Below are 24,293 nucleotides of genomic sequence, written 5' to 3'. Positions count from 1 at the left end.
CTCTTCTATACACATCTTCAAGAAAACATCTCTCCCTTTCTCGCAACCATGATCGAAGTTCCCAAGGCCAGCTCCCTCAAAGACCTATTCAGTCTTAAAGACAAGGTCGTAGTCGTCACCGGCGCCTCCGGCCTCCGAGGAATCGGCCTCGAAGCAGCCCGCGGCTGTGCGGAAATGGGCGCCAACGTTGCAATCACATACTTCTCGCGAGGCGAAGGAGCCGAAGCAAACGCCAAAGCCCTGCAGGAGGAGTACGGTATCAAAGCTAAAGCCTACAAATGCGACACATCGAAATGGACTGAAGTGCAAGAGCTGGTTGCCAGCGTGATTGCCGAGTTCGGCAAGATCGACTCTTTCATCGCGAACGCTGGCCGCACCGCCGACGCTGGTGTTTTAGATGGCTCTGTTGAGGACTGGGAGAACATTATCCAGGCGGATCTGAACTCCGTCTTTTACTGTGCTAAAGCTGTTGGTCCCCATTTCAAGGAACACGGAAAGGGAAGCTTTGTGATTACTGCTTCGATGTCGGGCCACATCGTCAATTACCCCCAGGAACAGACTTCATACAATGTGGCTAAGGCTGGGTGTATTCATATGGCTCGCTCGTTGGCTAACGAGTGGAGGGAATTTGCTCGTGTTAACAGTATCTCACCTGGATACGTTAATACGGGGTTGGGAGACTTTGTACCTGCAGAGATTCAGGATGGTTGGAATAGGATGATTCCTATGGGTCGCCAAAGCGATCCTAAGGAGTTAAAAGCGGCATATGTGTACTTTGCTAGTGATGCTAGTACTTACACTACTGGTGCGGATCTGCGGATCGATGGAGGTTACATTTGTCGGTGAAGAAGACAGTTTTGAAGATATACGGAAGCCGTTGTGTGATATCAATTGTATTTAAAGGTCCAATGAACAAGCCTTGATAAAAAGAATACTCCCCTTCTGAAACTATTTTAAGAAATAGAAGCGAGAAGATAGAATGCAAGTTCCATGACCATCATGTACACTCTCACTACATTGTCACAGAGTCAAAGTCCCCCCATCAATAACAATATCAGCGCCAGTGATGTACCGTCCAGCACGCTGACTACACATAAGAACAACAGGCCCAGTAATCTCCTCAGGATCCCCCATCCGGCCCATCGGACAACGAGAATCCCAAACCTTCCTAACATCCGCCAAACTATCCCCAGCATTAAGAATCGTATCCATATACCCGGGACTAATACTATTAACCCGAATCCCATGAACAGCCCATTCAGCAGCCAGGTTTCGAGTCAGATGCGCAACACCAGCCTTGCTAGCATTGTAAGCAGCCTGTGGCTGCGGGAAATTGGTATAATGGGCCGACATCGAAGCGGTAAATAAGATACACCCGCCTTTGCGTGACGATTCCATGTGCTTTGCTGCTGCTTGGGCACAGAAGAACGATCCGTTTAGGTTGACGTCCATCACTTTGTTGAATTGGTCAGGTGTTACTGTGAGGGATGGCTGGCAGCCAGGGATCCCAGCGAAGCAGCAGAGGATGTCGATTCCTTCCATTATTTTGTTTGCCTGCTCGAATGCGGCTTCGATTGACTCGATTGATGTCACGTCCAGGGGAACTGTTGTTATATTGGCAGAGGGGAAGTTTGATGCTAATGATTGGATTTGTTCTTCTGATGTCTTCAAGGTTCTGGGGAGATCCATAATACATAGTGAGGAAAGACCGTGCTCGAGGAGAGCCTGTGCAGAGACCAGACCTAGTGCTCCTGCTCCGCCGGTGATTATAGCTTTTCCCTGAACTTGGAATCGTGCTTCTGCTCGCTCATGAGCAGATGCTGAGGCCACTGGAGCCAGGGGGCGAGTGAGCGGACTTGAACCCTCCGATAAGGTCATTATAGGGAGGACTCGGGACGTCAGCGAGGCTCGCTGGTCCTCATTCACTCCTGCTGAGGTGTCGGCGGTCATATTGATTCTGTGAAAATGGGTGTTTAACTATGTAGAGATTAATGTAATATATATATCCGTTACCAGGATTGGAGGACATGACAGATCACACTGTGTGAGGGGAATGCAACAAGAAGGGGAAACAATGCGGGGTATTCGGATTATGACGATGAATTATATAAAAGGAAAAGCCTTTGACGATCACTTCAAGCAGCGAGTTTGAAGCATGGAGCTCAAAAGGATTCTCATTTTGGAAGTACGTGCAGATGGTGGGGATAAGCGGGGTGTGAGGCGGGACACTTCCGCCAAAGCGGGGGATTCGGGGATCTCGCTGGCATCGAGCGGAGACATCGAGACGTCCATCGGAGTGGACTGATCCGACCTCGGGAGGAGTATGGAGATTGTCAAGTATATAAACTACCTAGATGGTTTCCAAAATCTGAGATTGGGAGTACTAATGTGGGGAATGGCCTTTTCAGTAGCATTAGACATCCATGGATCATGCCATACTCGTAGATTTTCTCGGTCTCCAATTTGCAAGCCGTAAGGATAACAGAGATTCGAAAGTGAGAGTTGGTGGCATCGTACTTTGGATGTCTTAAGCATAAATATTGAGTTTCACAGCATTCCAAGGTTCCAAGGTTCCAAGATTCGTGTCCTAGTTACCTACCTAGGTAGGTACCTAGTACCTCCTAAATAGGATTAGTAGCAAGTGACTTCCATTGTTCACAGGTGTACCTAGGTACCTAGGTAGTACCTGTTTCCTAAATAGGCTAGTAGCAAATGACTGCTATCAATTGCTCCCTTCAACACATCTTCTGCACACTTTCCTTCACCTCACTCTCGGCCAAGATGACTCCTCACTCTGTGCGCACAACTTGTCTCTTGCAAGATATCTTGGTTTTCCCATCCCATCGCCCACTTTAGTGTCACCTCCTTGAATTGATGAAGAAATGTCGGACTCCATCCCAGGCTCAACGCCTCCAGGCAAAAGCTCTGTTCGAACGTCGAGTCCAACGGCCCGGCGTAAACGGCAGAAGCAATCCTCCGCAGAAAATACTCCAAAATCCACCACAGTTTACTACAAGTCACTGGGCTATCCCCGTCTATTGATAGCGAGAGGCGTACAGCAGAGACCGTTGAACACTATTACCCGTGGCTAGCGAAGCGCTCTATAGTCAACGCTGCTATGCCTCTGCAACGCTAATGTTAAGTAAGTTCAAGTCCTTTACCAGGAGATCGCGATCTCTCTCCCTCGCTGCGTCTTGGGCCTTGCGGGTAGCCATGATCACTGAAAATAGCGCACGGCAGAACGATGGCCTGTCGAGTGTACATTCGGGCGACCTTAAGTCGCTGTGCCTTCGAGATATATACGCAGGATGCGCTGCCGACTTCACGTCGCGCGGGTACAGGGGTACTTTGTGTGCTTTCTCTCCTGCGTCTAGGAGAACTCCACACAGAAGACGGTCTTGACGGGGAGCTATCGAAGTCAAGCCGCGATGAGTCTAGTGGACAGTTGAAGCACTTGAAGATAGTACGCTGTGCTTCATCAGCCGAACGGTTAAGGTCGATGATGCTGTTATCCCGTACGTGCCTCCTCCCAAGCCCCAGGCAGGTAGAAAGGCCGGACCTAACAAATATGGTAGTGGGTATGTCTATGCATCCCTTCCTAGGGTCCTCCTTGACCATATCATCAACGAGGCTGCTGTACTGGGCATCCTGGGCTCGCCAGCAATAACATGGTATCCGTGTACAGCAGCCTCGTTGATGATATGGTCAAGGAGGACCCTAGGAAGGGATGCATAGACATACCCACTACCATATTTGTTAGGTCCGGCCTTTCTACCTGCCTGGGGCTTGGGAGGAGGCACGTACGGGATAACAGCATCATCGACCTTAAGATATTGGGATTCCTGACCGTCCCAGTTGAAGGTCATCTTAACATCGAAATATCTCTGAGGAACCTTGTCACGCAGCTCCGTGCGGGTGAACTCACTAGTATTGTCTGCCACGGGACCTTTACTTGTATCTGGATAGGACGCAGCGCGATAGATATCCTCAACTCGGTCTAGGTGTAGTGGCAAAGCAGTTAGGTGCTCCGGACAAGACGCAGATGCCAAACATAGAGAGTGACTCTATACAAATGATGTTGGAGTATAACATGAATGATAGCAAGATAACATCGATGCTATGGAAGATGACCGGAGCTGACCATGATATTCCTAACATGGCATGTGTATCTTGCTCTCCAGTATACGATTGCATAGCAATCCTTTCAAAAGCCAACAGAATACCGCACGATGATAGCACAACTCGAGGACCGCCCAGCGAATTGGCAGGACCTTCCAAGCAGAACCCTGAATTCCTTCAACGTGATCCTTCAGATTGACGGAAATGAGGGCAGTATTCAAAAAGGCATTGTCCCTATCCTGATGAACTACGCTGGGTTGATGTTAAACGCAGAAACACTGGTCATAATAGACATACCATTCAGCAAAAGTGTCAGCTCCCCGTCCACGCTCCACTCCACGAAAGTTTAAAGAACATCTCAGCTCCATACCCTAACGTCTCTGTTGGTCTCCGTCGAAGCCAGTTCACGGATTGCAAGCAAGCCATTTTCAAGATCTGCCAATTTTCTTTGAATTCAATTCAGATTCAGTTCAGATTCAGTTCAGATTCAATTCACTTTAGAAGTCCCTATACCTATATAGTGAGTCCTATATTATACGTATTGTGATAGAAGGCTTCTTCCGTCTAAGAAGGGAGTAAGATCCGATTGCCCCCAACCATGTATAATAGTACATGGGTAGCTTCTGGCCCAGGCAAGGGCAAATTCGGTTTAGGCGCATCTATCAAAGGATACCGCTGCATCGTCAACCCACTAATGTGGGCAACCGAAGTAAGGAAAGCCCGATTCAACCTCATCAATGATGATGACATGGCTGCAAAAAGCTACACTATGACGGATAGTCCTCAGTATCGTCTAGATGGGATCAAGATTCCGTTCGGCAATTGTGCTGAGGTATATCCGCTCCTCAAGGTCCTTAAGTGAGTCTACCCACAGCCTTAGGGCATACTCTATACTGACCAGATAGGGGCAACACCAACTCCGCCGCAGTCCACGGGATTGCGTTACGGAACCGTGGGGTCATTCCAGCATACGAGGACAATCTGTCAGGAGCAGTGTGGAAAAATGTGAGAGCTTTGTGCACGAATTGTGAAGAGTTAGTGCATATGTGGGGCGGCTTGGTTGCCAACTTTGATCCGTTAGCTGATACTGATGGGGTACCGCCATAATGTTTCATTTAGTCAGGGTGGTCTAGCGTGGGTATTGCGCTGAGAATTGTTATACTGATAGTCGACTCCTCATTTCCTCCGTGAATCGAAGCTCAACATGTTCACTTAGGAGTTATTGTTCTAAGCAATCATCCCCAAGTCGTTATCACCTCGACCCCAATAAATGATAGGCTAAGCCTACAACGTCCAACGATGCACATTCAAAGGGCTTGGAACGCCCCCAAAACGAATCATCCACTACCCTATTGATCCGTCTGCGCTGCGATGCATTTGCACTATATCACTGCGGCTTTGAGTCCTAGAACTGCTGGGGTAACCTCTTGGCTGGCCCTTTGGTAGTCACCGACAACCCTGCCAACGACCTGGGAATACCCGAGCAACACAATAGCAGTATAATGGCAATACACTGGTAGCACGTCGGCAAGTGCACTTACATCTACTGCAGCAAGATGTAGAGATAATGGTAAAAGAGCACTGTTCTCTCGATATAACTTGGCAACTACTTAAGCCGAATCCTCTCATCCGAGGACCTCCTTGAAACCGTCTAAAACTTGCTACATCCCCGTCATGTTGGTGTCAAAGCTCTCCTGCATCGCCTGGATTCTGGCTTCAATGCGCGGGATCATTCTCCCAACAACACTTTGCTTAAAACTAGGTGGTTTTTGCTAGCATTGTTTGCTTGCTTATCACCCCGCCAACAGAGTTTTCTTCCCACAGCACCTCTCTCATCTGCACAACCTGCAGATCATCTATCTGCATTGTTTTTCACCCTCGAAATCATCGTTCTCATCTATTCGTCATCACCATTGTTCTCAGTGTTGAGGTCTACAGGTAAGTAGATGAAGCCACAATGTACCTAGGTATGTTTAAGATATGTAAATTCAATCTTTACCACTGCCACCTTCGCACCCCAAAACCAGCTTTGTCACATCATACCAAGACGCTGGAATCATTGGTTCCTCTCGACTTCTGCCATAGCGCGATCCTGGTCGGCGAGGACTTTTTGGACCGAGGGTCTCGTCTTCATCCTCTCCATCCACGCACCCACGTGAGGGAACTTCTCGTAGATATCTTCGCCACCATAGCGAGGGGCCCATCGCTGCCAGGCAATGAAAGACAGATCAGCGTATGTACACTTGTCACCGACCAACCATTCTCGAGTTTTCAAGACTGATTCAAGCACTTCGGTAACTCTGTGTATTTCGTTGACGTATCGATCAATGGCACTTTGGATTTTCTCCGGGTGGAAATTTTTGAACCACGACGCCTGACCGTAGTATGGCGCCTGGCCTGAGACTTGAAAGAACAGCCATTGTTTCAACTGCCAATGCTCTGAAGAAGTGTTGTAGCTAATACGGTGGTCTTTGTCGTACGTCTCGCTGAGATATTCAACAATCGCTCCTGACTCCCAAATTTGGAGGCCGGTGTTGGGATCATCGATGGTGGGGAGGCGGCCATTTGGGTTGAGTTTGACATAGGGATCTTTTTTGACTTCGGAAAAGTCGACAAACTGTGTTTTGTATGGGATGTTCAGTTCCTCGAGGATGAGAGCCACCTTCCAGGGGTTTGGGCCGTATTGGTGCGAGTAGAGGGTGATTGGCTGCATTTTGAAAAGGAGGAATGGCTTGAGACAAGACAACAAACTCGGACTCTTGGGGCTTGGGAGGAATCAAAGGCGCAATGGAAGATTCTATTCTACTTATATTGATATAAAGGCACATACAATGTGATTAGAAAAAGGACACCAATGCCGAGAGTGCCCACCGAAGGCCGGGAGTTTGATCTCGGGGTCTGGTCCTTTCAAAACATTAGTCGTAACGGAGAATCTGGGTTCATTCACCGTTATCGTCAAAACTACACGCCTTAAGGGTGTCAAGTCTGTCGGAGGCTGCCTACCGGATTAGTGTCAGCCCCTTCACGGCTTGCCCGCACACAGGCTTCGGGGAGGCTCCAAATCCGATCAGGAAGTGGTATACGACACATGTATATCCAGACATATAACTAGTTAGTTATATACTTGTGTTAACCTGTTTAAGTAACTCCTACTTGGGTTAGAGATGTTTCCTGACCCTATCCGAGACGCTTTCTCATAGCCTTTATCCAATCGGGCGAGACTCACTTGGATTGGTTCCCACCATGATCTGATTGCCATCTTGCTCCGTTCTCGCTCAGACACCGAACACCGCGCAGGTTCCGGCAAGTGGAAATATTCTTCAACGTCAAGTCGAGGTGGATGACATTGATCTTATCCAATGGCTGGACTTTGCATTTTCTGTTTCTTTTAGTAGTTACTCCGGGAAGAAGTCTTTGAGACCTGGCCGAGAAAAACGCCACCGGAGAATCGGTGTTTGGTAGTGAGCGCATGATATTCTGAAGACGATCACCGGTGTTTCCTGCTCGTTTCCTTGATCTGTTATATTTACTTATATAGTCGGCCGATGCTAGCTTTTTTTTCTTTCTTTTTCTAGCAGGAAGGCGATATGATTTAACGCGAGGTCTAAGGCAGAAGGTTCAACCACCATTGTCACAGTTTGGGAATCCGATTCAGACTCAACCAAGCTAAATCGACAGACTTGAAGGCTAACCTGAAGACTAGATAGAATGCATAGGATGTACACAATTATTTTAATTAGATAGAAATGATTATAGCAAACTGCAACTAGCAAAAAGCGCGGAGTCGGGGTAGGGATTTTGGTTTAGGCTGCTGTTGTGACGGACACCTGATTGATCAGGCATAATTGTTAGGCACCCCACATAAGTAGCGCTCTCTGCATGTTTGTAGAAATTGACCTTTCTCTCTCTCTCTCTGGGCTCAGTAGCTTCACCAGCTTCCAATAGCGAGAAAGTAAACTATGCTGTAGAGAGGCAAACTTAACATTGCTAGCCATATTAGTTATTGGCGTGTTTATAAAATAATGTTAAAAGAAACTGGAAAGAGCACAGCGACAGTAAACATGGTGGATATTGTCCCTAGATTATCAGCCACTTTATGGCTCTATTGGTTCTCATCATTACTTCAGTCACCAAGAAAACTTGTATAAGTTGGCAGATGGCAAACCGGCTTCCAGAAATGGCCGCAAGTGAGGCCCTTTTAGGCTGTTTGTTGCTTTGCTGAATTTCATCCCACACACCCCCTACTTCCGCCCATGCCCAATTTTTCTATCATTCCTAAGGGCGTCGCGCCTATGTCTTTGGTCTCCACACTATACCCACCATTGGGCGGAAAGACTAAATTTACTACTATAACGCCTCGTCCGCCAATAACAACACCAAAGCACAGCCAACTCCTTAGTTCCATTTATATCTACCCGCGACTTTGGCGTAAGCGCCTCGACGAGTTTGGCATCTGACACAGCGAGCTATGAAAGGCAAGCAGTGCCTATTGGTGCATAATCATGCGACTAGGTGCATTTATGCATTCTTCGCGCTCTCCTCCTTATGCCATGGGATTATCCCACGTGACTCTACACGAGTCAGGCTGGTGCGGCTGAGCGAGAGGGGGCGCTGTCTTTGTTTTCGATAACAGTTCACGAGTGAAACTTCAATCCCGGCTTACGTCTAACCATGACAAGAACAGAACTCGTGAATGATATGAAACTCGACGCCGAGGTTCACCCCGACGGCACCTCACACCCCACCTTTCAACCCGACTACGCCCAAGGAACCACTGGTAAGGTCGAAATATGGAAGAGAGGGAAGAAACTTGGCGCAGGGACATTCGGGACAGTCTGGATTGAAAAATGTGTACCAAGTGAAGGCCCGGCTAGGGTGCGAGCTGTGAAGGTGATCAAGAAGTCATCGGATCCTTCCAAACAGATCTACTGTGATCAAGAACTCGAGGCTATGGCGAAGTTTTCTCGACCAAGAGTGGGTACTATGCTCAAATCACCTCATTCTGTGGATGTTGACATCGATTAGTATTCAGGGTTGTTCGTGGAATGCCTGGGGTGGTTCGAGGATCAGCAATTCATCTTCATTGCCATGGAACATATGGAGCTGGGAGATCTTCAACATTGTCTCGACAACCCATTACCGGAAAATGAAGCACGGCAAATCTGTGCCCAACTTCTACGGGGTATTCAATGCCTGCACGACAATCAATTTGTCCATCGAGATCTTAAACCCGGGGTATGTTCCCTAGGACTGACTGGGTCAGATTAGGTCGCAAAGTCGCTGACTATATAAGAACGTCTTAGTCGTGAACAAGGGGCCTAATTGGCACGTTAAAATTGGCGATTTCGGCGTCAGCAAGCGCTACGAAAGGGCCTCCTTGCAATCGAAGGTGGGCACTCCGCTTTATCAAGCACCCGAATTACGGGGATTATACCCTCCTGGTATGAGCTTGCAGAAACTCCGTCTGTACACTCATCGGGTTGATATTTGGTCACTGGGCGTGATGGTGTTCTATCTCCTTTGCCACGACTATCCATTCCCGAGCGATAACAGCCTCTCGTTATACGTCCAGACTTCCAACTTCCCGCCCTACCGCAAACTTCGGTCTGTAACCCAGGAGGGCCAAAGATTTCTCGAATGTCTTTTGGCTGCAGATGCAACAGAGCGGTTGTCGGCCAAAGAAGCTCTCCAAGACGGATGGTTGAAACAACCATCCTTCGACCTGGTCTCGGGAATTTCTATGGGCCTTTCTGAAACAGTGGGTTCAAATCCAATAGGAACTGCTCTGGAAGCTTCGAGAGGCTGGGATGACGGAGAAGTTTCTTCCGCAATAGTTGACGACCAAACAAGCTGGGCCGGACGGAGGCCACAGAGAAAATCCACAGGCCTACAGCAATCCAAATCTGCGAGACAGACTCCGATCTCTGGCCTGCCGGATGACTTGAATACGGTTCATAACAAAGGGTTGTCGTTACTGAGACGAAAGAAGCATGCAGACGCTCAGAAAGTGCTCCAGAAGGCTTTTGAATTGCGCGAACATGCTTTGGGTGCCTATCACGAAGACACTCTGGCCTGTCTTCATTCGTTAGGCAATGCTCTTAACTGTCAACGTAAGAATATCGAAGCCGAACTCGCGTACCGGGACGCCTGGGTAGGACGGAAGCGGGTTTTGGGAGAAGCCCATGAAGACACGCTGGCCTCCCTTTATAGATTAGGCGATGTTCTTCACAAACAAAATAAGTATACCGAAGCCGAAAGTATATACCGGGACGTCTGGAAAGAGCGGAAGCGGGCCTTGGGAGAAGCCCATGAAGGCACGCTGGCCTCCCTTCATAGATTAGGCAATGCTCTTAACTGTCAACATAAGGATGCCGAAGCCGAACTCGCGTACCGGGACGCCTGGGAAGGGCGGAAGCGGGCTTTAGGAGAAGCCCATGAAGACACGCTGGCCTCCCTTCATTACTTGGGCAATGCTCTTCGCTATCAAAATAAGTATGCCGAAGCCGAACTCGCGTACCGGGACGCCTGGGAAGGGCGGAAGCGGGCTTTAGGAGAAGCCCATGAAGACACGCTGGCCTCTCTTCGTGAATTAGGCGATGCTCTTACCGACCAGGAAAAGCATGCTGACGCCGAGGAACTATACAGGCAAGCCCGGAAGGCATGCAGAGAAGCGCTTGGAGCAAAAGATGAGACAACCCTTGGGTTACTTCATAACCTAGCCAGAGCACTTGACCTCCAGGGAAAGCATACTCAAGCCGAAGCGTTATTTCGGCAGGCCTGGGAGGGGCGTAAAGAAACGCTTGGAGTCGACGATTTTAGTACACTACAGTCTCTTGACCACCTGAGTATGAATCTCATTTTGCAACACAAGTGGTCCAAAGCAAAAGCATTACAACGTCAGGTTTACATGGGTTACGGGGAAATGTTTGGAGCAAGCCACCCGACAACCCTCAGGTCTCTTCACACCCTAGGCCTAATTCTTAAATCTCAGAGAAAGTACGCCGAGGCTTATATTGTACTCCGAAAAGCCTGGAAAGGGCGCAGTGAAGCCATTGGTGCAAACCACGAAGATACACTGGAATCTCTGGGTTACCTACGCGATGTTGCTCGTTCCAGTTCACCATTAACGACACGCAAGCCCAACCGCTTTAGTCGATTTTTCCAATAATGCACCGTCATCTTGTCCGCAATGCATAGGTCCCCCCTTCTACCGTGACAACTGTCATTCGCGGTGAAAGGTCCAATCTCCTGTACTCATTTCCATCGAATGACACGCTGTATTGAATGGTTCAATTGATCTTTTTATTTCCCTTTGGAAGTCATGTCGCGGATTGGAAATATCAAATACTTGAGGAACGATGGCCCATACTTCCTTGACTGCCTATTTTGGACGACACTAGGTTTTTTTGGCAGCTTGGATTTGTTGAGCTCTGAGTTGCCAGGAACACGATACTCTTTTTGAGGGATGGGTAGAAGAGATGACTGGCAATTCTCCCAATTCTTTTATAGCTTTCTAGGCCTGCAATTCATTTGATCTTGCCCATCTTCTTTGCTCAACAAAAGGTATGAATGGCGAAATGGAGATAAGGCCTATGTGTGAGAGATGCATATATTAATCCAGGGCGTCAGGATGAGCTTTTGGTCAATGATGAACAAATCATGGGAGATGAGAATGTGTAAGATAAAGAGTTGCGGACAGTGTTATTTATAGGTAGAGATATATGATCCCTTTGTTAGTCTGCATCCGAGTCACCACAGCAAAGTACATTTGGCAAGCAGTGCCTATTGGTGGAATATCATGCGGCTATAGTAGCTGCAGGGCACTTGGCTCTCATGTGATCCTCGACGTGTCAACCTAGTGAGGCTGAGCGAGGGCGCTATATCCCTCAAAAGAAATCCTTAGCTTTCTAAGCTTCATCGAATACTGAAGATCAAGGAGCATACCCATTAATATACCATGAGCGGCTTAGAGATTGGGCTTGCTTTGCCCGGTATCATTGATTTATGTTTAAGGTACGTGGTTATAGTATATACAGGCCACTGCGCATCGCCCCGTGCTAATGTTCTTCAGATACGGAAAGGCCATTGTGACCGCATACAAGGATTTCAAACATGCCAATGAAGAGGTCGAAGAGCGGAAACTTGCTATCGACGCTGCTTGGGCCAAAACATCAGAACAATTAGCCTTCCTACGTCGTGTGTGGGATAGACTTAGCGAGAACTACCGGGATCTCCAGAGCCGCATGCTTCGTCATTTCGAGAAAAAGCTAGAGGCCGCTGTGAGGGAGCTCAGCAAACTTGACAATCAGGCCGCTAAGAGCGGAAGTCGGCTGTTAGGAAAGTCGAAAGCAGCGAAATATGCTTTGTTGAAAAAGGAATCGCTGGATAGGGCAATCCAGAATCTGCGAGTGTGGCAAAATGAGTTCGATACGACGTGGTACTTGGTTTTGCTAATGGCCGATGAGGCTATTGACAAAGCGTTGGTCAAGCGCATAGGAACCGAGAAGTTATCTGTTGCTAGGCATGTACGGAGCGCGTTACGACCAGAGCTACAACGAGAGACTACAATTTTCCTTTCCGGAAGCAAGCTTCAGTCTGCTAGACGTTCTGAAATTCCATATTCAACATCAGAAGTCATCGAGATCGCGGGCGTCGGTACGTTTATCTTAGATTCTGCGGACTGTTCGTCTAGAAAAGACGCCACCACATTCTCAAAGAATGTCCGAAGCCTAGCTATGAGACTTCAACAGGTCGATGCGAATGGATTTCATCTGCTTAAATGCCATGGCGTGGCTCGCATAACGGACCCAAGCACTAAGCAGTTGCTCTCATTCGACTTCATCTTCAACTTCCCCCAAGGATATCAGAAACCCCAGAGCCTTCGGAGCCACCTTCTCTCCCGAGCAACCCATTCTCTTAGTGACAGGTTCAGCCTTGCTAAGCAGCTTGCCACATCAGTCAGCTACATCCATGTCCTAGAATTTGTGCATAAGAATATTCGCCCAGAGACTATTTTGATTTTCGAAGGCGCTGGACCCCATCTAGGCCTATTATACCTGCTAGGATTCAGAGCATTTCGCATGGCTGAAAACAAAACATTACGACTGGGCAACTCCATTTGGTCTGAGAACATTTACCAACATCCTGATCGACAAGGAAGCAATCCCCGCGTGGACTATGTCATGCAGCATGATATATACAGCCTCGGTGTATGCCTCCTCGAGATAGGACTTTGGGATTCACTCGTGAGTAGCGAAGGAGACGCAAATGTTTCGCTACTAGCTGGTGTCAACTGTGATCCTTCGGCCTTCAATAGAGACAGTTCGCTTAAAGATCACTTTATGACGTTGGCGAAGAAACAGCTACCGATCAGGATGGGAGAGATGTACACGCAGGTCGTTGTTAACTGTCTAACTTGCATGGATCAAACGAACGAAGATTTTGGCGATGAGAGCGAGTTTGAGGATGGTGACGGCATCCTGATTGGGGTTAAATACATTGAGAAGGTATAGTACTGTCCATTCCTTGTATGGATGTAACGAGAGAAATTCAGCGGGACTAACGACTAAACAGATTCTTCTTTTGCTCGGTGAAATAACGGTCTAATTATATGGGAGGTCGCACATGTTGTTCGCCTGTGTGATTAATCTCATCGTCGTAGTTCTCGTGTACGAACCCTCGGCTTCCTCGAAGTCGAGATACTTCCTCCAGTTCATCAACTGGCCGAGGAAGCCAAAAAAAGAGTGACTGAAGGCAAATTTTGACTCTAAACCTATCCAAGCGCAGTATTGATTTATCCGATAGAAATCAATGAAATAATACTATTGTTGGATTTCTTACTCTGTAACTCAACTTTTAAAACTCTCTGCTCAATCAATCTCACATTGCACAATGCACTTCGACGTCCACCACGTAGACCTCTCCTAACAACTATCAACCATTTACCTCAGTTCCCTCAGCCTTTCCCCACTCTTTTCACCATCTGTTTCACCATCGCTTAGCAAATTCATTCGTTATTCTTCTGCAAGTATAATTCTTATTTTTTGTCTTGTTATATCTTTTTACTCCATCTTTTTATCGTTATCTACGAGAAATTAGAAACTCACCGCCGAAAGAGGAGAATTCAGCGGTAACAGCTACTCAACCCTGCATAGCAATCTTGTAATTATAATCTTCCCTTAGTTGGAAGCTTAAACCAACCTAAGAGAGACAACCCCAAATGCATCATGGTATTATGCTCAAAGGCCGTGGCCTATAAGAGAAGCCTGAGTATGTAGTCGAACAGATCTAAATCTAAACAGTGAATCTATGTAATCTATGTACTTTTTGGGAGAAGCGTCTTCCTTCAAGGTTCATCGCTGCCAAATCACGCATTATTGGCACAAGTCCAACTTTTGGAAACAGAGTCTTCGTGAATTGCGACTCCTGAAACCCATAATCCCAACCCGCACTAGAAAGGATTAACCACCATAAACAAAATCAAGCAGCAGAAAACTTACAATAGCAAAGGCAATGGCCAAGACGAAAACATTGACAATCGTCAAAACAGCCTTCTTCCAGTTCTGGAAGTAACGGCCTTTGTTCATATAGAACCAGAAGATCGCAGGGAGTCCGACTAATCAAAGTCAGTATTGTTTAGATCTGGAGAAATTCGATAATGGGTAGAGGGGGATCAATCTTACAGCTGAACCAACTTCCAAAGACCGCACTCTGTAATTTCTGCATCAGCCAACGCTCGGAGTCAAATTGAGATTGGATGAAAGACTTACAATTAGACTCAGTAGATCATTGAATACCGGGATGGATTCCGCCACGATCCAGGCAACAACCCACACTGCGAGACAGATACCGACCCAGGATCCAATCGACAGGAAGCTTCGGTTGTGCATCTTGTCGGATCCACGGAACATACGCACGTAAATGTATTTGCACGCGACGTGACCCAAGACAACTCCGGAAAGGATGGTCTGTATTGAATCAGTAAGGTGGATACGGAAAACAGGCGGATTAAAAGGTTAAACTCACCGTCGGGATTGAAATACCCCAGGCAATCTTGCTCATCAACGGGCTCAGGGAGAGAATGGCAGGGGATTGGACACCGGGGCTGGTGGCCGTTTCCGGTCCCACGTAATGATAGATGATCAGTGCACTAACAAGGTACAGGACGGTGTCGACGATTTGAAGCATGGCGAGTGACTTGTTGAATGTGCGTGGGTCTTCTGTCTCAGACATGAAGCCAAAGTACGCAACGTGAGCGACTATAAGATTGTCCTTGGATTAGCTCGGTTTACTTTGTTAGGTGCTGATGACTAGCATCATTTGGTGCTTCACGTACGGTAAGCGAAAACGATGTTTGTCACTGCCAAAAAGCCGTCGCGGAAGCTGACATCCGTGGTGGCTTCGTTCTTGATATGTCCTTTGCTCTCGACACCCACGGTGATCATGGTCAACACTGTCGCAACAAAGACACTCAAGAATGCTAGGTACCGATCAGTTGAGTTCTCCTCTGGGTTGAACAGTGTCATGACTGCACTGAATATGGACTATACTCACAGATGACAGACATCCAATAGACCTTGTCCATAGTACGAGGCAAAGCGCCCAAAAAGCAGATGATCAGTCCAACAACACCAAACACCAACGTGCAAGTACCGTGATCGGTCAATACATTCATCAAGATGTTGAACATCAGAATGTTACTCGCCATGAGGAAGATCAACAGCAGAAGCTGGCCGAGTCCCAGCAACTCACGGCCGAAAGGACCCATCAAGATCTCGCCGGCGTCTCCCATGCTGTGAACCTCGGGATGACGAAGTTTGAATTGGCCAATGACATAGCCGGTATACCATGAAAGAGCAGAGACAAACAGAATCATGATAGCAGCACTGTTCAAAAGTGTTAGTCATGGGGCCTCGAAAGCTATCAAAAGAATTACATACGGAACCATTCCAAGGGTAGCGACTGCGGATGGCAAAGACAGAATTCCAACAGAGACATTCTCAGCAATCATGACTGGAATTTGATGTTAGAAGTCGAAGCTTTCGATATGCATGATATCTCAAATTTAGCTACTCACGCATTCCACAGTGCCTGTTGGGAGGATGATTAGCCATGTCCATGATCGAATTCACAGTCTTTATGTAGACAATAATAACATACCACCATTTCATAGTCCGATACTTGATCTCCGCAGTTTCTTCATTTCCAAAGGGCTCCAATTGCTTCGCGTCCAATTTTTTCTCCAAGTCATTTTCGGGGGATCCATCGACCTTGCCGTCCGCGGCATTCTTTCCGTCAAACATAATGACTTTCCACGAGGAGTCAGTCAGGTCAAGACTCTAGACCCTAACTTGAAAAAAAATTGATAAGCTCCAACTGTTTCAATATGTTTCGAAGACTAAGAAGAATCGGGTAACCCCGGCCAAGCTCCAAAAAAAAAAAACTCTGAAAGCGCTCCGGGGAACTCAGGTGGAGCCGACAGTTTCCCGAAAAAATGATCGGCCCGACTCAGTTTCATTGCCGGATGCGGCCATGTCTACGGCTTCAATCATAATGGGGTTTGAAGAGTGACCTTGATAATATATATTTTGGCTAGGTATCTACCTAACTATATAGTATATACCGGTTAGAAAAACTAAGTCGAACAAGTATGATATATCGCTTTGGGTGTTTTCAAGCCGTCTGGTCGGTAGAGGGACTGCCTTCTTCTAGGGTGAAGTGTCAGTGGAGATGAGATGCTCAGTTCAGAGCGAAATCTTCTCCAGATGAATCAAAGAAATGAAATCGAAAGGCACTTTGGAAGGATTGATGAATTTATCTACATCGTAAGCTGTAACCCCGCGGGCATGCTGATGACTAAGGCGGGACAAGCGCCCGCGAGCGGATCCCAGGCGGAGTTTCCCGCCTTGTGTTAACAACGGCGGTCAACACTCATGTCGGTAGCGTTGATCCTTGAAATCCGCATAGTCATACCACATGGAAAGCGGCCGTAAACGTGCTTCTTTGGCATGCAACTATTGTCGGAGGAGGTAGGGTCCCATTACTCCATGACCGCGTTTCCCCATGCTAACGGACAAGTAGGAAACGCCGCTGCAATGGCGCGATACCCTCCTGCAGCCTCTGTGAGGATTCAGGTATTGATTGTGTGTATAATGAAGCTGATTCTTCGAGGTGAGAGCCTGTTTTATCCAAACTCTTGGCAACACTTCTAAACTCCGATAGGCATCGAGGAGAGACTTCCTCCTCGGAATTCTTCCGCCGTCTTGATGCGATTGAGAGCTTTCTATGGAGTCAGCCGAGACTCCCTCAAACACCCCAGACTGGCGAAACAAGAGGTGGTAGATTTACGTTCCCATCGCCATCCGAGCATGAAAGAGCGGACTTTTCTCATCCCTCCGCCATGTTGATTTCATCCCCGTCACGGCCCAACCCGGCCGATATCTCCCAGCTTATCAGTACAAATTCCTCTTCTTTTATACCACCCGAACATGACATCCCGCCTATGAGTATTCCCATTGGTCACACAACAACAACTGAATATATGCTGCATATGAACAGGGTAAAGACATTATTCGGGGAGTTTCCACCCGACCTGTTCATACGCGCGGAATCAAAAAGGCATATGCCGCATCAATTATCTTTTGTCCCAGGTACAATAACAGCCAGTCAGTTGCCAATACTCGATGAAGCGAGCACCTATCAACTGGTGGAGGCATATTTCAAACACGTCCATGTTGAGATGCCAATCTTTGACAAAGATCAATTTTTGGCGCTTTATAATCACCATACTAGAGCCGGCCTGGGTGTTGACTGTGACTCTGCACTATGTCTTGCAGTTCTCGCATTAGGATCTGCAGCTCTCGAGCAAGTTGACCCAATAAAGTCCATATCTCCATACTGGGTGCCTGGGGCAGACTTCATTTCACCTGCTTTGCAGATTTTGATGAACGAATATTTACTGTCCTTTTGTCCCACAATCACTCTGCCAAAGAGTTTGATACTCATTTCGAAATATTTTGGTTTTCTTCTACGCCCCCTGCAATCATGGAAACTGATCCATATGGCTTCTACCAGTATCCAGTATTTGAATAGCCGGTTAGTTAATACCTCCTGTGCATTCTGCTTGATTTCAGATATACTGATGAAAGATATGTTTGCGATAGAAGCCAAGCTTCGCCAGATAACCATGAACTCAAGTCCAACATTATTCTACTATCATGGGCAGCATTCGACACTGAGTGGTTGGTCTTCTGATTCAATTTGGATGACCCACTTTTATGCTAATATTGATGACAGCGATCTGATAGCCGAACACCATTTACCACGAAGTGGTATCGAACATGTAATTGATCTGACTCCTTTCCCAACCTTTGCAACCTATGATGCCAAAGAAACGCACGTCTTCCTTGCCGAATTGTCCGTCCGCCGTCTGCTTAATAGAGTACACCATACTATGTACGGAAGTGACTGGACAAGGCGCAGCCTTGGTCTACAGCCATCTTCAAGCGACAGCCCGTCGTATGACTTCCAGTCACTCTCTACAATCCTGAGCGTCTCTCAAGAGCTTGATCGACAGCTTGACAATTGGTTTAACTTGTTGCCGGGCACAATTAAACCAGATATTAACGATCCTTCTCGATGTACTGGCCTTCAACTCAATATGCTCCACCGCTTTCACTCCGCCAAGGATATCATAACCAGACCATTTCTTCTTTGTGCAATTGACTCGTCACCCGAGAATGATCTTCCACCAATGGTACTCAAACAGTGCGAGTCTAGTATAGCTAATTGCCGAGCGTATCTGGATGCCTCGGCGCGGAGATTGATGGGACCATCATCTTGCGCGGAGATCATTATTCATACGTACGTCCATGAGATATTTCCTACTCAAACTCAACTCACCTTTGACTCTTTTAGGATGTTCTCTTCTATTCTTCTCATGACCCTAGGTTCGGTCTGTCCGGCTCTGGCGCAATTGGTACCGGATATTGATGTTCTACAGAAGAACACGATAGAGAGTATCGAGCGATTTGCCGTTGACGGCTCTTTGATTCAAGAGATTCATGGGATTATTATGTTATTGCATAGTAAAACACGAGTGCTTAGGCGATCTATGTAATCGCTCTAATTTCGGATTCTTTTGTTCCGAGTCAAGCAGTCTGTATCTCTTCAATCATAAAACCAGTACCACCTGCCAGTGATATTGGGGCGATACATTAGCCTTTACCCTTTTCTTTAAATGTAGTAGTCTGTGTCGGTGATACAAGGTCCACTTAGACTCTGTTGATGGGCCCGGCGGATAATCCCGCCAGAACCACTAGAGCGGTGTAGATTTCTTATCTATCCCACGTTGCTTCATGAAGGGATGTCACCCCAAGGCGACCGCGAAGAGCTGACATTGCTCTCCGGATCAACCATGAATCAAATTCCGCTGGTCCAGGGTGCATCCAGATCCCAATGTAACCAGTTCTGGGTATGAATTTCATGGGCCCCCTTGCTTCAGCTCGCACTGACTGACCAATCTAGGACTCGCATAATGCGTGGCTATCACCTTGTGCATTGCCCTATCTGGCATGTATCCCGGCCATAATAGTATTGCTTATTGCATTAAGCCATGTACTTGGATGCTTTTGCCAGCGATGGCGCCCCAAGTGGACTGTTCCTTTTGTTTCCGAGCAACATGATACCCAAGAGCTCCCGCTAGATCAGCCCAAGCAATCATTGCGATGGACTATCTCTCTTCTTATATTTTCGACTACTGGCCTTATAGCCGAGACAGTTCAGTTTATTCCCCCGAGAATTGACGCCTCGGCTTTTGTGCTTGTTCTCTCATGGGTCGGTTCTCCCCATCTCTAAGAGTACTGGTTTACTAACACCCTTCCTTAGGCCACAGCATCTATTCTGATTGCAGTCAAGCGGCTCAGATCATGTTCCATCTCAATGCTCGCATATTATGTCTTAACATTTGCAATTGAACTTTCTTTGGCGACTCACCCAGATGTCTGCCCGAAATTCAAAATTGTTGCTCGCTACATTGCCGCAGCGGCGGCCGCGGCAGACTGTGCAACAATCCTCCTAATGCCATTCCGTGAACCCTCATTGCCATCAATAGATATCAGCGCCGTTGGTCAACAGCCATCCGATGATTTCCGGAGTCCAGAAGATAATCTAAAACTTTGGCAATTTCTCACAGTGTCATGGATGGCACCGCTTATCTCAACTGGATGCAAAAGGCAACTACATGAACAAGATGTTTGGCTGCTTGGATTTGACTTTCAACACAGCCGTCTACATGAAAAGTTTCGTCGACTTCGTGGCTCTGTCCTCAGTCGGCTGCTGAGAGCCAATGGAATTGATGTTTTTATTATCTCTACCATCTCGCTTGTCCAAATGATATGCGGTATGGAAATTCTGATTTTTCTTTTCTTTTGTTTCTCTCGCTAATAATATTAACAGACTTTTCTACTCCCGTTTTATTGCAGCAACTATTACAGGCCATGAAAGATCCGTCCCGACCAAAACGCGTCCCTTTGACCTATGCTTTTATGTCCTTCGCTCTTCGACTTGTTGCTGCACAGTCTCAGGTGTTACTTCTGTGGTACGGAAGACGAAGCTATGAACGGTCGAGGGGTGAAATGATCATGATGGTCTATGAAAAAGCCCTTTCACGAAAGAACATCTCTGGGATAATGGTTGAGGGCAACCCGGGACATCGCGACGAAGAAGCAAATGGAATCAATGATGAGGCCGTCGTCCAAGAGAACCACGAACCCTCAAGCAAAAGTATGGAAGGTTTCTGGAAACGTATCATTTCTCGCAACCCAAAGGCCCCACAAAAACAGGCTAAAGAAGCTGCATCACTTGGCAAAATCTTCAATCTCTTGCGCGGAGACGTATATGAAGTTGCACAGAGATTTTGGGAGGTTCACTCGTTGATTGACAAGCCACTAGGACTGCTAATCGCTACCTTCCTCGTCTGGACACTCTTCGGTCCATCTTGCTTCCTGGGAATATTAGCTGTTGTGGTTGCACAGGTCGTGAATGCATTGGTGACCAGAGCTCTCCTCCGCTGGGAGCGGGTCAGACGAGTGGCAACGGATACAAGACTGCAAATAACTTCGCAATTTGTGGAAGCAATCCGTCACCTGCGATGGTACGGATGGCAGAATCATTGGCTTCAGCAGGTAATGGATTCCCGACAACATGAGTTGAATATTCGGATTGTGACTAGTCTGTGGAGTATCTTGATTCGCTTTATCAATGCTTTCGCCAGCGGAGTATTTCCAGTGGTTGCGTTATACGCATATACCTTTTTGGCCGGGCATGAGCTGCGTATTGATATTATATTCCCGGCATTGCAGTTGTTTACCATGCTAGAGACCCGTCTTCGGGATATCCCTGGTCTTATCACATCTCTTATCAATGCCTTCATTGCCCTTGGGCGTATTGAGGACTTCATGTCCGAACCAGATAAGGAGAATCTACCTTCTGAACCCCTGCCGAACGACACGCCACTCTCCATGCAATCTTGTTCGTTCGCATGGCCAGGAAAGGCCTCACCAGTCCTCGTTGATATCGATGTCACCATCCCCAAAGGACTGACTGTTGTCACTGGCAAGGTCGGTGCTGGAAAAACCGCGTTTCTGCAAGCTCTTTTAGGGGAACTCGATAGACTTAGCGGCTCAGTCCAAATTCCAAACGAAATGATGGGATACTGCGCTCAAACACCGTGGCTACAAAGCATGAGTATTCGTGATAACATTCTATTCTCCGCTCCCTATCACGACCAGCGCTACAAGCGGACACTAGAAGCCTGCGCCTTGCTTCCAGATCTTGCTCAATTCAAACATGGCGATTTATCGTTTGTGGGTGAAAATGGCATTGGCTTATCAGGTGGTCAAAAAGCGCGAGTAGCTCTGGCAAGGGCTGTCTATAGCGCATCGCGGGTTCTCCTTTTGGACGATCCCTTGTCTGCGTTAGATCACAATACTGCGGAGTTGATAGTCCGCAAATGCCTTTCCGGGCCGTTGATGAAAGACCGAACTATCGTTTTGGTGACGCATCGAACTACGTTGGTTCGTCAAATTGCGGATCAAATCATCAATATTTGTGAAAAGCATGCCACTATTTACGACAAGGATACTATCAAGCTTGACGTGACCGAGTCGTCTCTGCAGTTTATCGACCATGAAAACGAAACAGAAGTGGAAACCACCCTTGAGGAGGAAACAGCTGCTGTGCCTGATAAATTCATCGAGGAAGAGCATCGAGCAGACGGGGGTGTCAAGGCTCGAGTCTACTGGAATTATGTCAAGGCAGGAAAGTATCGATGGTGGCTTACCCTCGTCCTGGTCCTGGCAATCTATCGACTGATGGCTGTTGGTCAATCATGGTTCCTCAAAGGGTGGGGAGAAGCCTACGAGCAGACAACTGTTGTTCAAGGGGATTTCTCAGACTCGAGTAACAGCTCATCACAAGGAGCCTGGTTAATCTCGAATCTGAACATGAACACATACTTTACGCCTCAGAGCCCTATAGACCAACTACCGTCTCCGCGTGAGGATGTGCGACCCTGGCTATGGACATTTTTCGCTATCATCTCATTCCAAGCGGCCACACTCCTTGTCGCTCAGCTTCTAATGCTGGTGATTGTTTACTATGCTGGGCAGTCCTTGTTCCGACGGGTCTTGGTCCGAGTTAGCCATGCGACATTCCGATACTTGGGTAAGTTATATAGATTGGCTCAACAGGACAAAGCTAAATCATTCCAAAGATACAATCCCTCTCGGGCGCTTGATGAACCGTCTCACATCTGATATTGGAGTTGTCGATGGCAATATTAGTGAACAATTCCAGGTGATCGCGTTCCAGGCTATCATTTGGATCTCCTCTGTCCTGGTAATAGCAACCGCTACTCCGGTGTTTTTATTCTTCTCCCTTGTTCTCACCGTCGCGTTTGTCCTGGTATTCCTGCGTTTCCTTCCCACGTCTCAGAGCCTACGACGACTCGAGATGGTGTCCCTAAGTCCTTTGTTGTCCAACTTCGGAGAGCTATTACACGGTCTGACCACTGTCCGAGCTTTCCATGCAGAGTCGCAGTTCCAGAACCGGGTTATATCCGTGGTTGACAAGTTTCAGGGAATGGATCATTTCTACTGGTCACTCCAGAGCTGGCTCATGTACCGATTTGAGAGCCTGTCCGCTTTCTCAACCTTTTGCCTAACAGCTCTAGCCTTGTACACCAATACCACGCCGGGGCTGGTAGCATTCGTGCTTATTGCTGCGAACAACTTTGTCGATTCCACACATGCATTGTGCAAGCAGTACGGCCAACTTCAAATGGACTTTGTGTCGGTAGAGCGAGTCGACGAGCTACTCCATATCGAAGAAGAAACTCCCGGTACCATCGCTCCCCCAGCTGCATGGCCAACTTACGGCAGCGACGTTATCTTCGAAGATGCAACTCTCCGTTACGCACCGCATCTCGACCCCTCACTTATAAACGTCTCTCTTCGCATTCCCGGGGGGTCCACTACAGCGGTTATCGGCCGTACTGGCAGCGGCAAGTCAACACTGGCAATGTCCCTTCTAAGCGTTATCAGACCTGAGTCCGGTCGCATTCTCATCGACGGCATCAATATCGCCGACGTCAACACACAAGCACTGCGCACCCGGGTTACCTTCGTCGCACAAGATCCCGTCCTCTTCCCTGGTAGCATCAGACTCAATCTGGATCCCACGGAAGATTACTCCGATGAGCTGTGCACTGAAGTCCTACAGCGTCTGTGTAGTCGGCACGGCTGGCATCTTGGAACACATATTGAAGCTGGAGGAAGGAATCTTAGCCAGGGCCAACGGCAACTTATTGCTCTGACACGGGCTGTCCTTCGTCGAAGCGCGATTGTCATTCTCGATGAGGCGACTGCTTCTGTTGATCATGATACCTCTCTTGAGATTCAACAAATCATCCGGGAGGAGTTGCAGCAGTCTACTGTCATTACGATTGCGCATCGTATAGAAGCTGTTAAGGATGCAGAATACTTTGTGGTTTTGGATCAGGGGCGGGTTTCGAGACAGGGGCATGTGCGGGACTTGTAGAGTTGGCGTTCATCAGTCCGATATGTGACTATCGGCACATATCAAGATCATTTGTATACTCAAATGTGGACAACCAA

At 47.6% G+C, this 24,293-nt stretch overlaps 10 protein-coding genes across 10 annotated transcripts; 7 read left to right on the top strand and 3 right to left on the bottom strand.

Annotated features, from left to right (window-relative positions):
* Window positions 1-48: 48 nt before the first annotated feature.
* Window positions 49-846, top strand: N7516_002070 (SDR family oxidoreductase; the record flags this gene model as incomplete). The annotated part of the gene is made up of 1 exon (XM_057214790.1): window positions 49-846. One exon carries the CDS (start codon window positions 49-51, stop codon window positions 844-846), a length of 798 nt encoding a protein of 265 aa, XP_057076673.1.
* A 174-nt stretch (window positions 847-1,020) lies between these two features.
* Window positions 1,021-1,950, bottom strand: N7516_002069 (uncharacterized protein; the record flags this gene model as incomplete). The annotated part of the gene is made up of 1 exon (XM_057214789.1): window positions 1,021-1,950. The coding sequence occupies one exon, from the start codon at window positions 1,948-1,950 to the stop codon at window positions 1,021-1,023; it is 930 nt and encodes a 309-aa protein (XP_057076672.1).
* An 831-nt stretch (window positions 1,951-2,781) lies between these two features.
* On the top strand, window positions 2,782-4,469 carry N7516_002068 (uncharacterized protein; the record flags this gene model as incomplete). The annotated part of the gene is made up of 3 exons (XM_057214788.1): window positions 2,782-2,829; window positions 2,857-3,033; window positions 4,197-4,469. 3 exons carry the CDS (start codon window positions 2,782-2,784, stop codon window positions 4,467-4,469), a joined length of 498 nt encoding a protein of 165 aa, XP_057076671.1.
* Window positions 4,470-4,717: 248 nt separating this feature from the next.
* Window positions 4,718-5,226, top strand: N7516_002067 (uncharacterized protein; the record flags this gene model as incomplete). Its single annotated transcript, XM_057214787.1, has 2 exons — window positions 4,718-4,977; window positions 5,025-5,226. The coding sequence occupies 2 exons, from the start codon at window positions 4,718-4,720 to the stop codon at window positions 5,224-5,226; spliced, it is 462 nt and encodes a 153-aa protein (XP_057076670.1).
* Window positions 5,227-6,175: 949 nt separating this feature from the next.
* Window positions 6,176-6,832, bottom strand: N7516_002066 (glutathione S-transferase family protein; the record flags this gene model as incomplete). Its single annotated transcript, XM_057214786.1, has 1 exon — window positions 6,176-6,832. One exon carries the CDS (start codon window positions 6,830-6,832, stop codon window positions 6,176-6,178), a length of 657 nt encoding a protein of 218 aa, XP_057076669.1.
* Window positions 6,833-8,790: 1,958 nt separating this feature from the next.
* N7516_002065 (uncharacterized protein) lies at window positions 8,791-11,287 on the top strand (the record flags this gene model as incomplete). The annotated part of the gene is made up of 3 exons (XM_057214785.1): window positions 8,791-9,097; window positions 9,152-9,354; window positions 9,413-11,287. 3 exons carry the CDS (start codon window positions 8,791-8,793, stop codon window positions 11,285-11,287), a joined length of 2,385 nt encoding a protein of 794 aa, XP_057076668.1.
* Window positions 11,288-12,076: 789 nt separating this feature from the next.
* On the top strand, window positions 12,077-13,725 carry N7516_002064 (uncharacterized protein; the record flags this gene model as incomplete). Its single annotated transcript, XM_057214784.1, has 3 exons — window positions 12,077-12,132; window positions 12,191-13,625; window positions 13,693-13,725. 3 exons carry the CDS (start codon window positions 12,077-12,079, stop codon window positions 13,723-13,725), a joined length of 1,524 nt encoding a protein of 507 aa, XP_057076667.1.
* Window positions 13,726-14,485: 760 nt separating this feature from the next.
* Window positions 14,486-16,421, bottom strand: N7516_002063 (uncharacterized protein; the record flags this gene model as incomplete). Its single annotated transcript, XM_057214783.1, has 10 exons — window positions 14,486-14,569; window positions 14,619-14,734; window positions 14,802-14,829; window positions 14,889-15,086; window positions 15,145-15,377; window positions 15,455-15,598; window positions 15,673-16,004; window positions 16,059-16,131; window positions 16,196-16,209; window positions 16,279-16,421. 10 exons carry the CDS (start codon window positions 16,419-16,421, stop codon window positions 14,486-14,488), a joined length of 1,365 nt encoding a protein of 454 aa, XP_057076666.1.
* A 673-nt stretch (window positions 16,422-17,094) lies between these two features.
* N7516_002062 (uncharacterized protein) lies at window positions 17,095-19,237 on the top strand (the record flags this gene model as incomplete). The annotated part of the gene is made up of 6 exons (XM_057214782.1): window positions 17,095-17,147; window positions 17,200-17,289; window positions 17,341-18,213; window positions 18,282-18,359; window positions 18,415-18,981; window positions 19,036-19,237. The coding sequence occupies 6 exons, from the start codon at window positions 17,095-17,097 to the stop codon at window positions 19,235-19,237; spliced, it is 1,863 nt and encodes a 620-aa protein (XP_057076665.1).
* Window positions 19,238-19,483: 246 nt separating this feature from the next.
* Window positions 19,484-24,216, top strand: N7516_002061 (uncharacterized protein; the record flags this gene model as incomplete). The annotated part of the gene is made up of 5 exons (XM_057214781.1): window positions 19,484-19,591; window positions 19,645-19,953; window positions 20,005-20,518; window positions 20,575-22,842; window positions 22,892-24,216. 5 exons carry the CDS (start codon window positions 19,484-19,486, stop codon window positions 24,214-24,216), a joined length of 4,524 nt encoding a protein of 1,507 aa, XP_057076664.1.
* Between the last annotated feature and the right edge of the window lie 77 nt (window positions 24,217-24,293).

Source organism: Penicillium verrucosum, assembly GCF_028828655.1.
Source record: "Penicillium verrucosum strain IBT 35672 chromosome Unknown utg000001l_segment0_segment0, whole genome shotgun sequence".
NCBI classification, from domain to species: domain Eukaryota; kingdom Fungi; phylum Ascomycota; class Eurotiomycetes; order Eurotiales; family Aspergillaceae; genus Penicillium; species Penicillium verrucosum.
The sequence above is the reverse complement of the archived record's forward strand: the minus strand, read 5'-3'. Positions and strand labels throughout refer to the sequence as shown.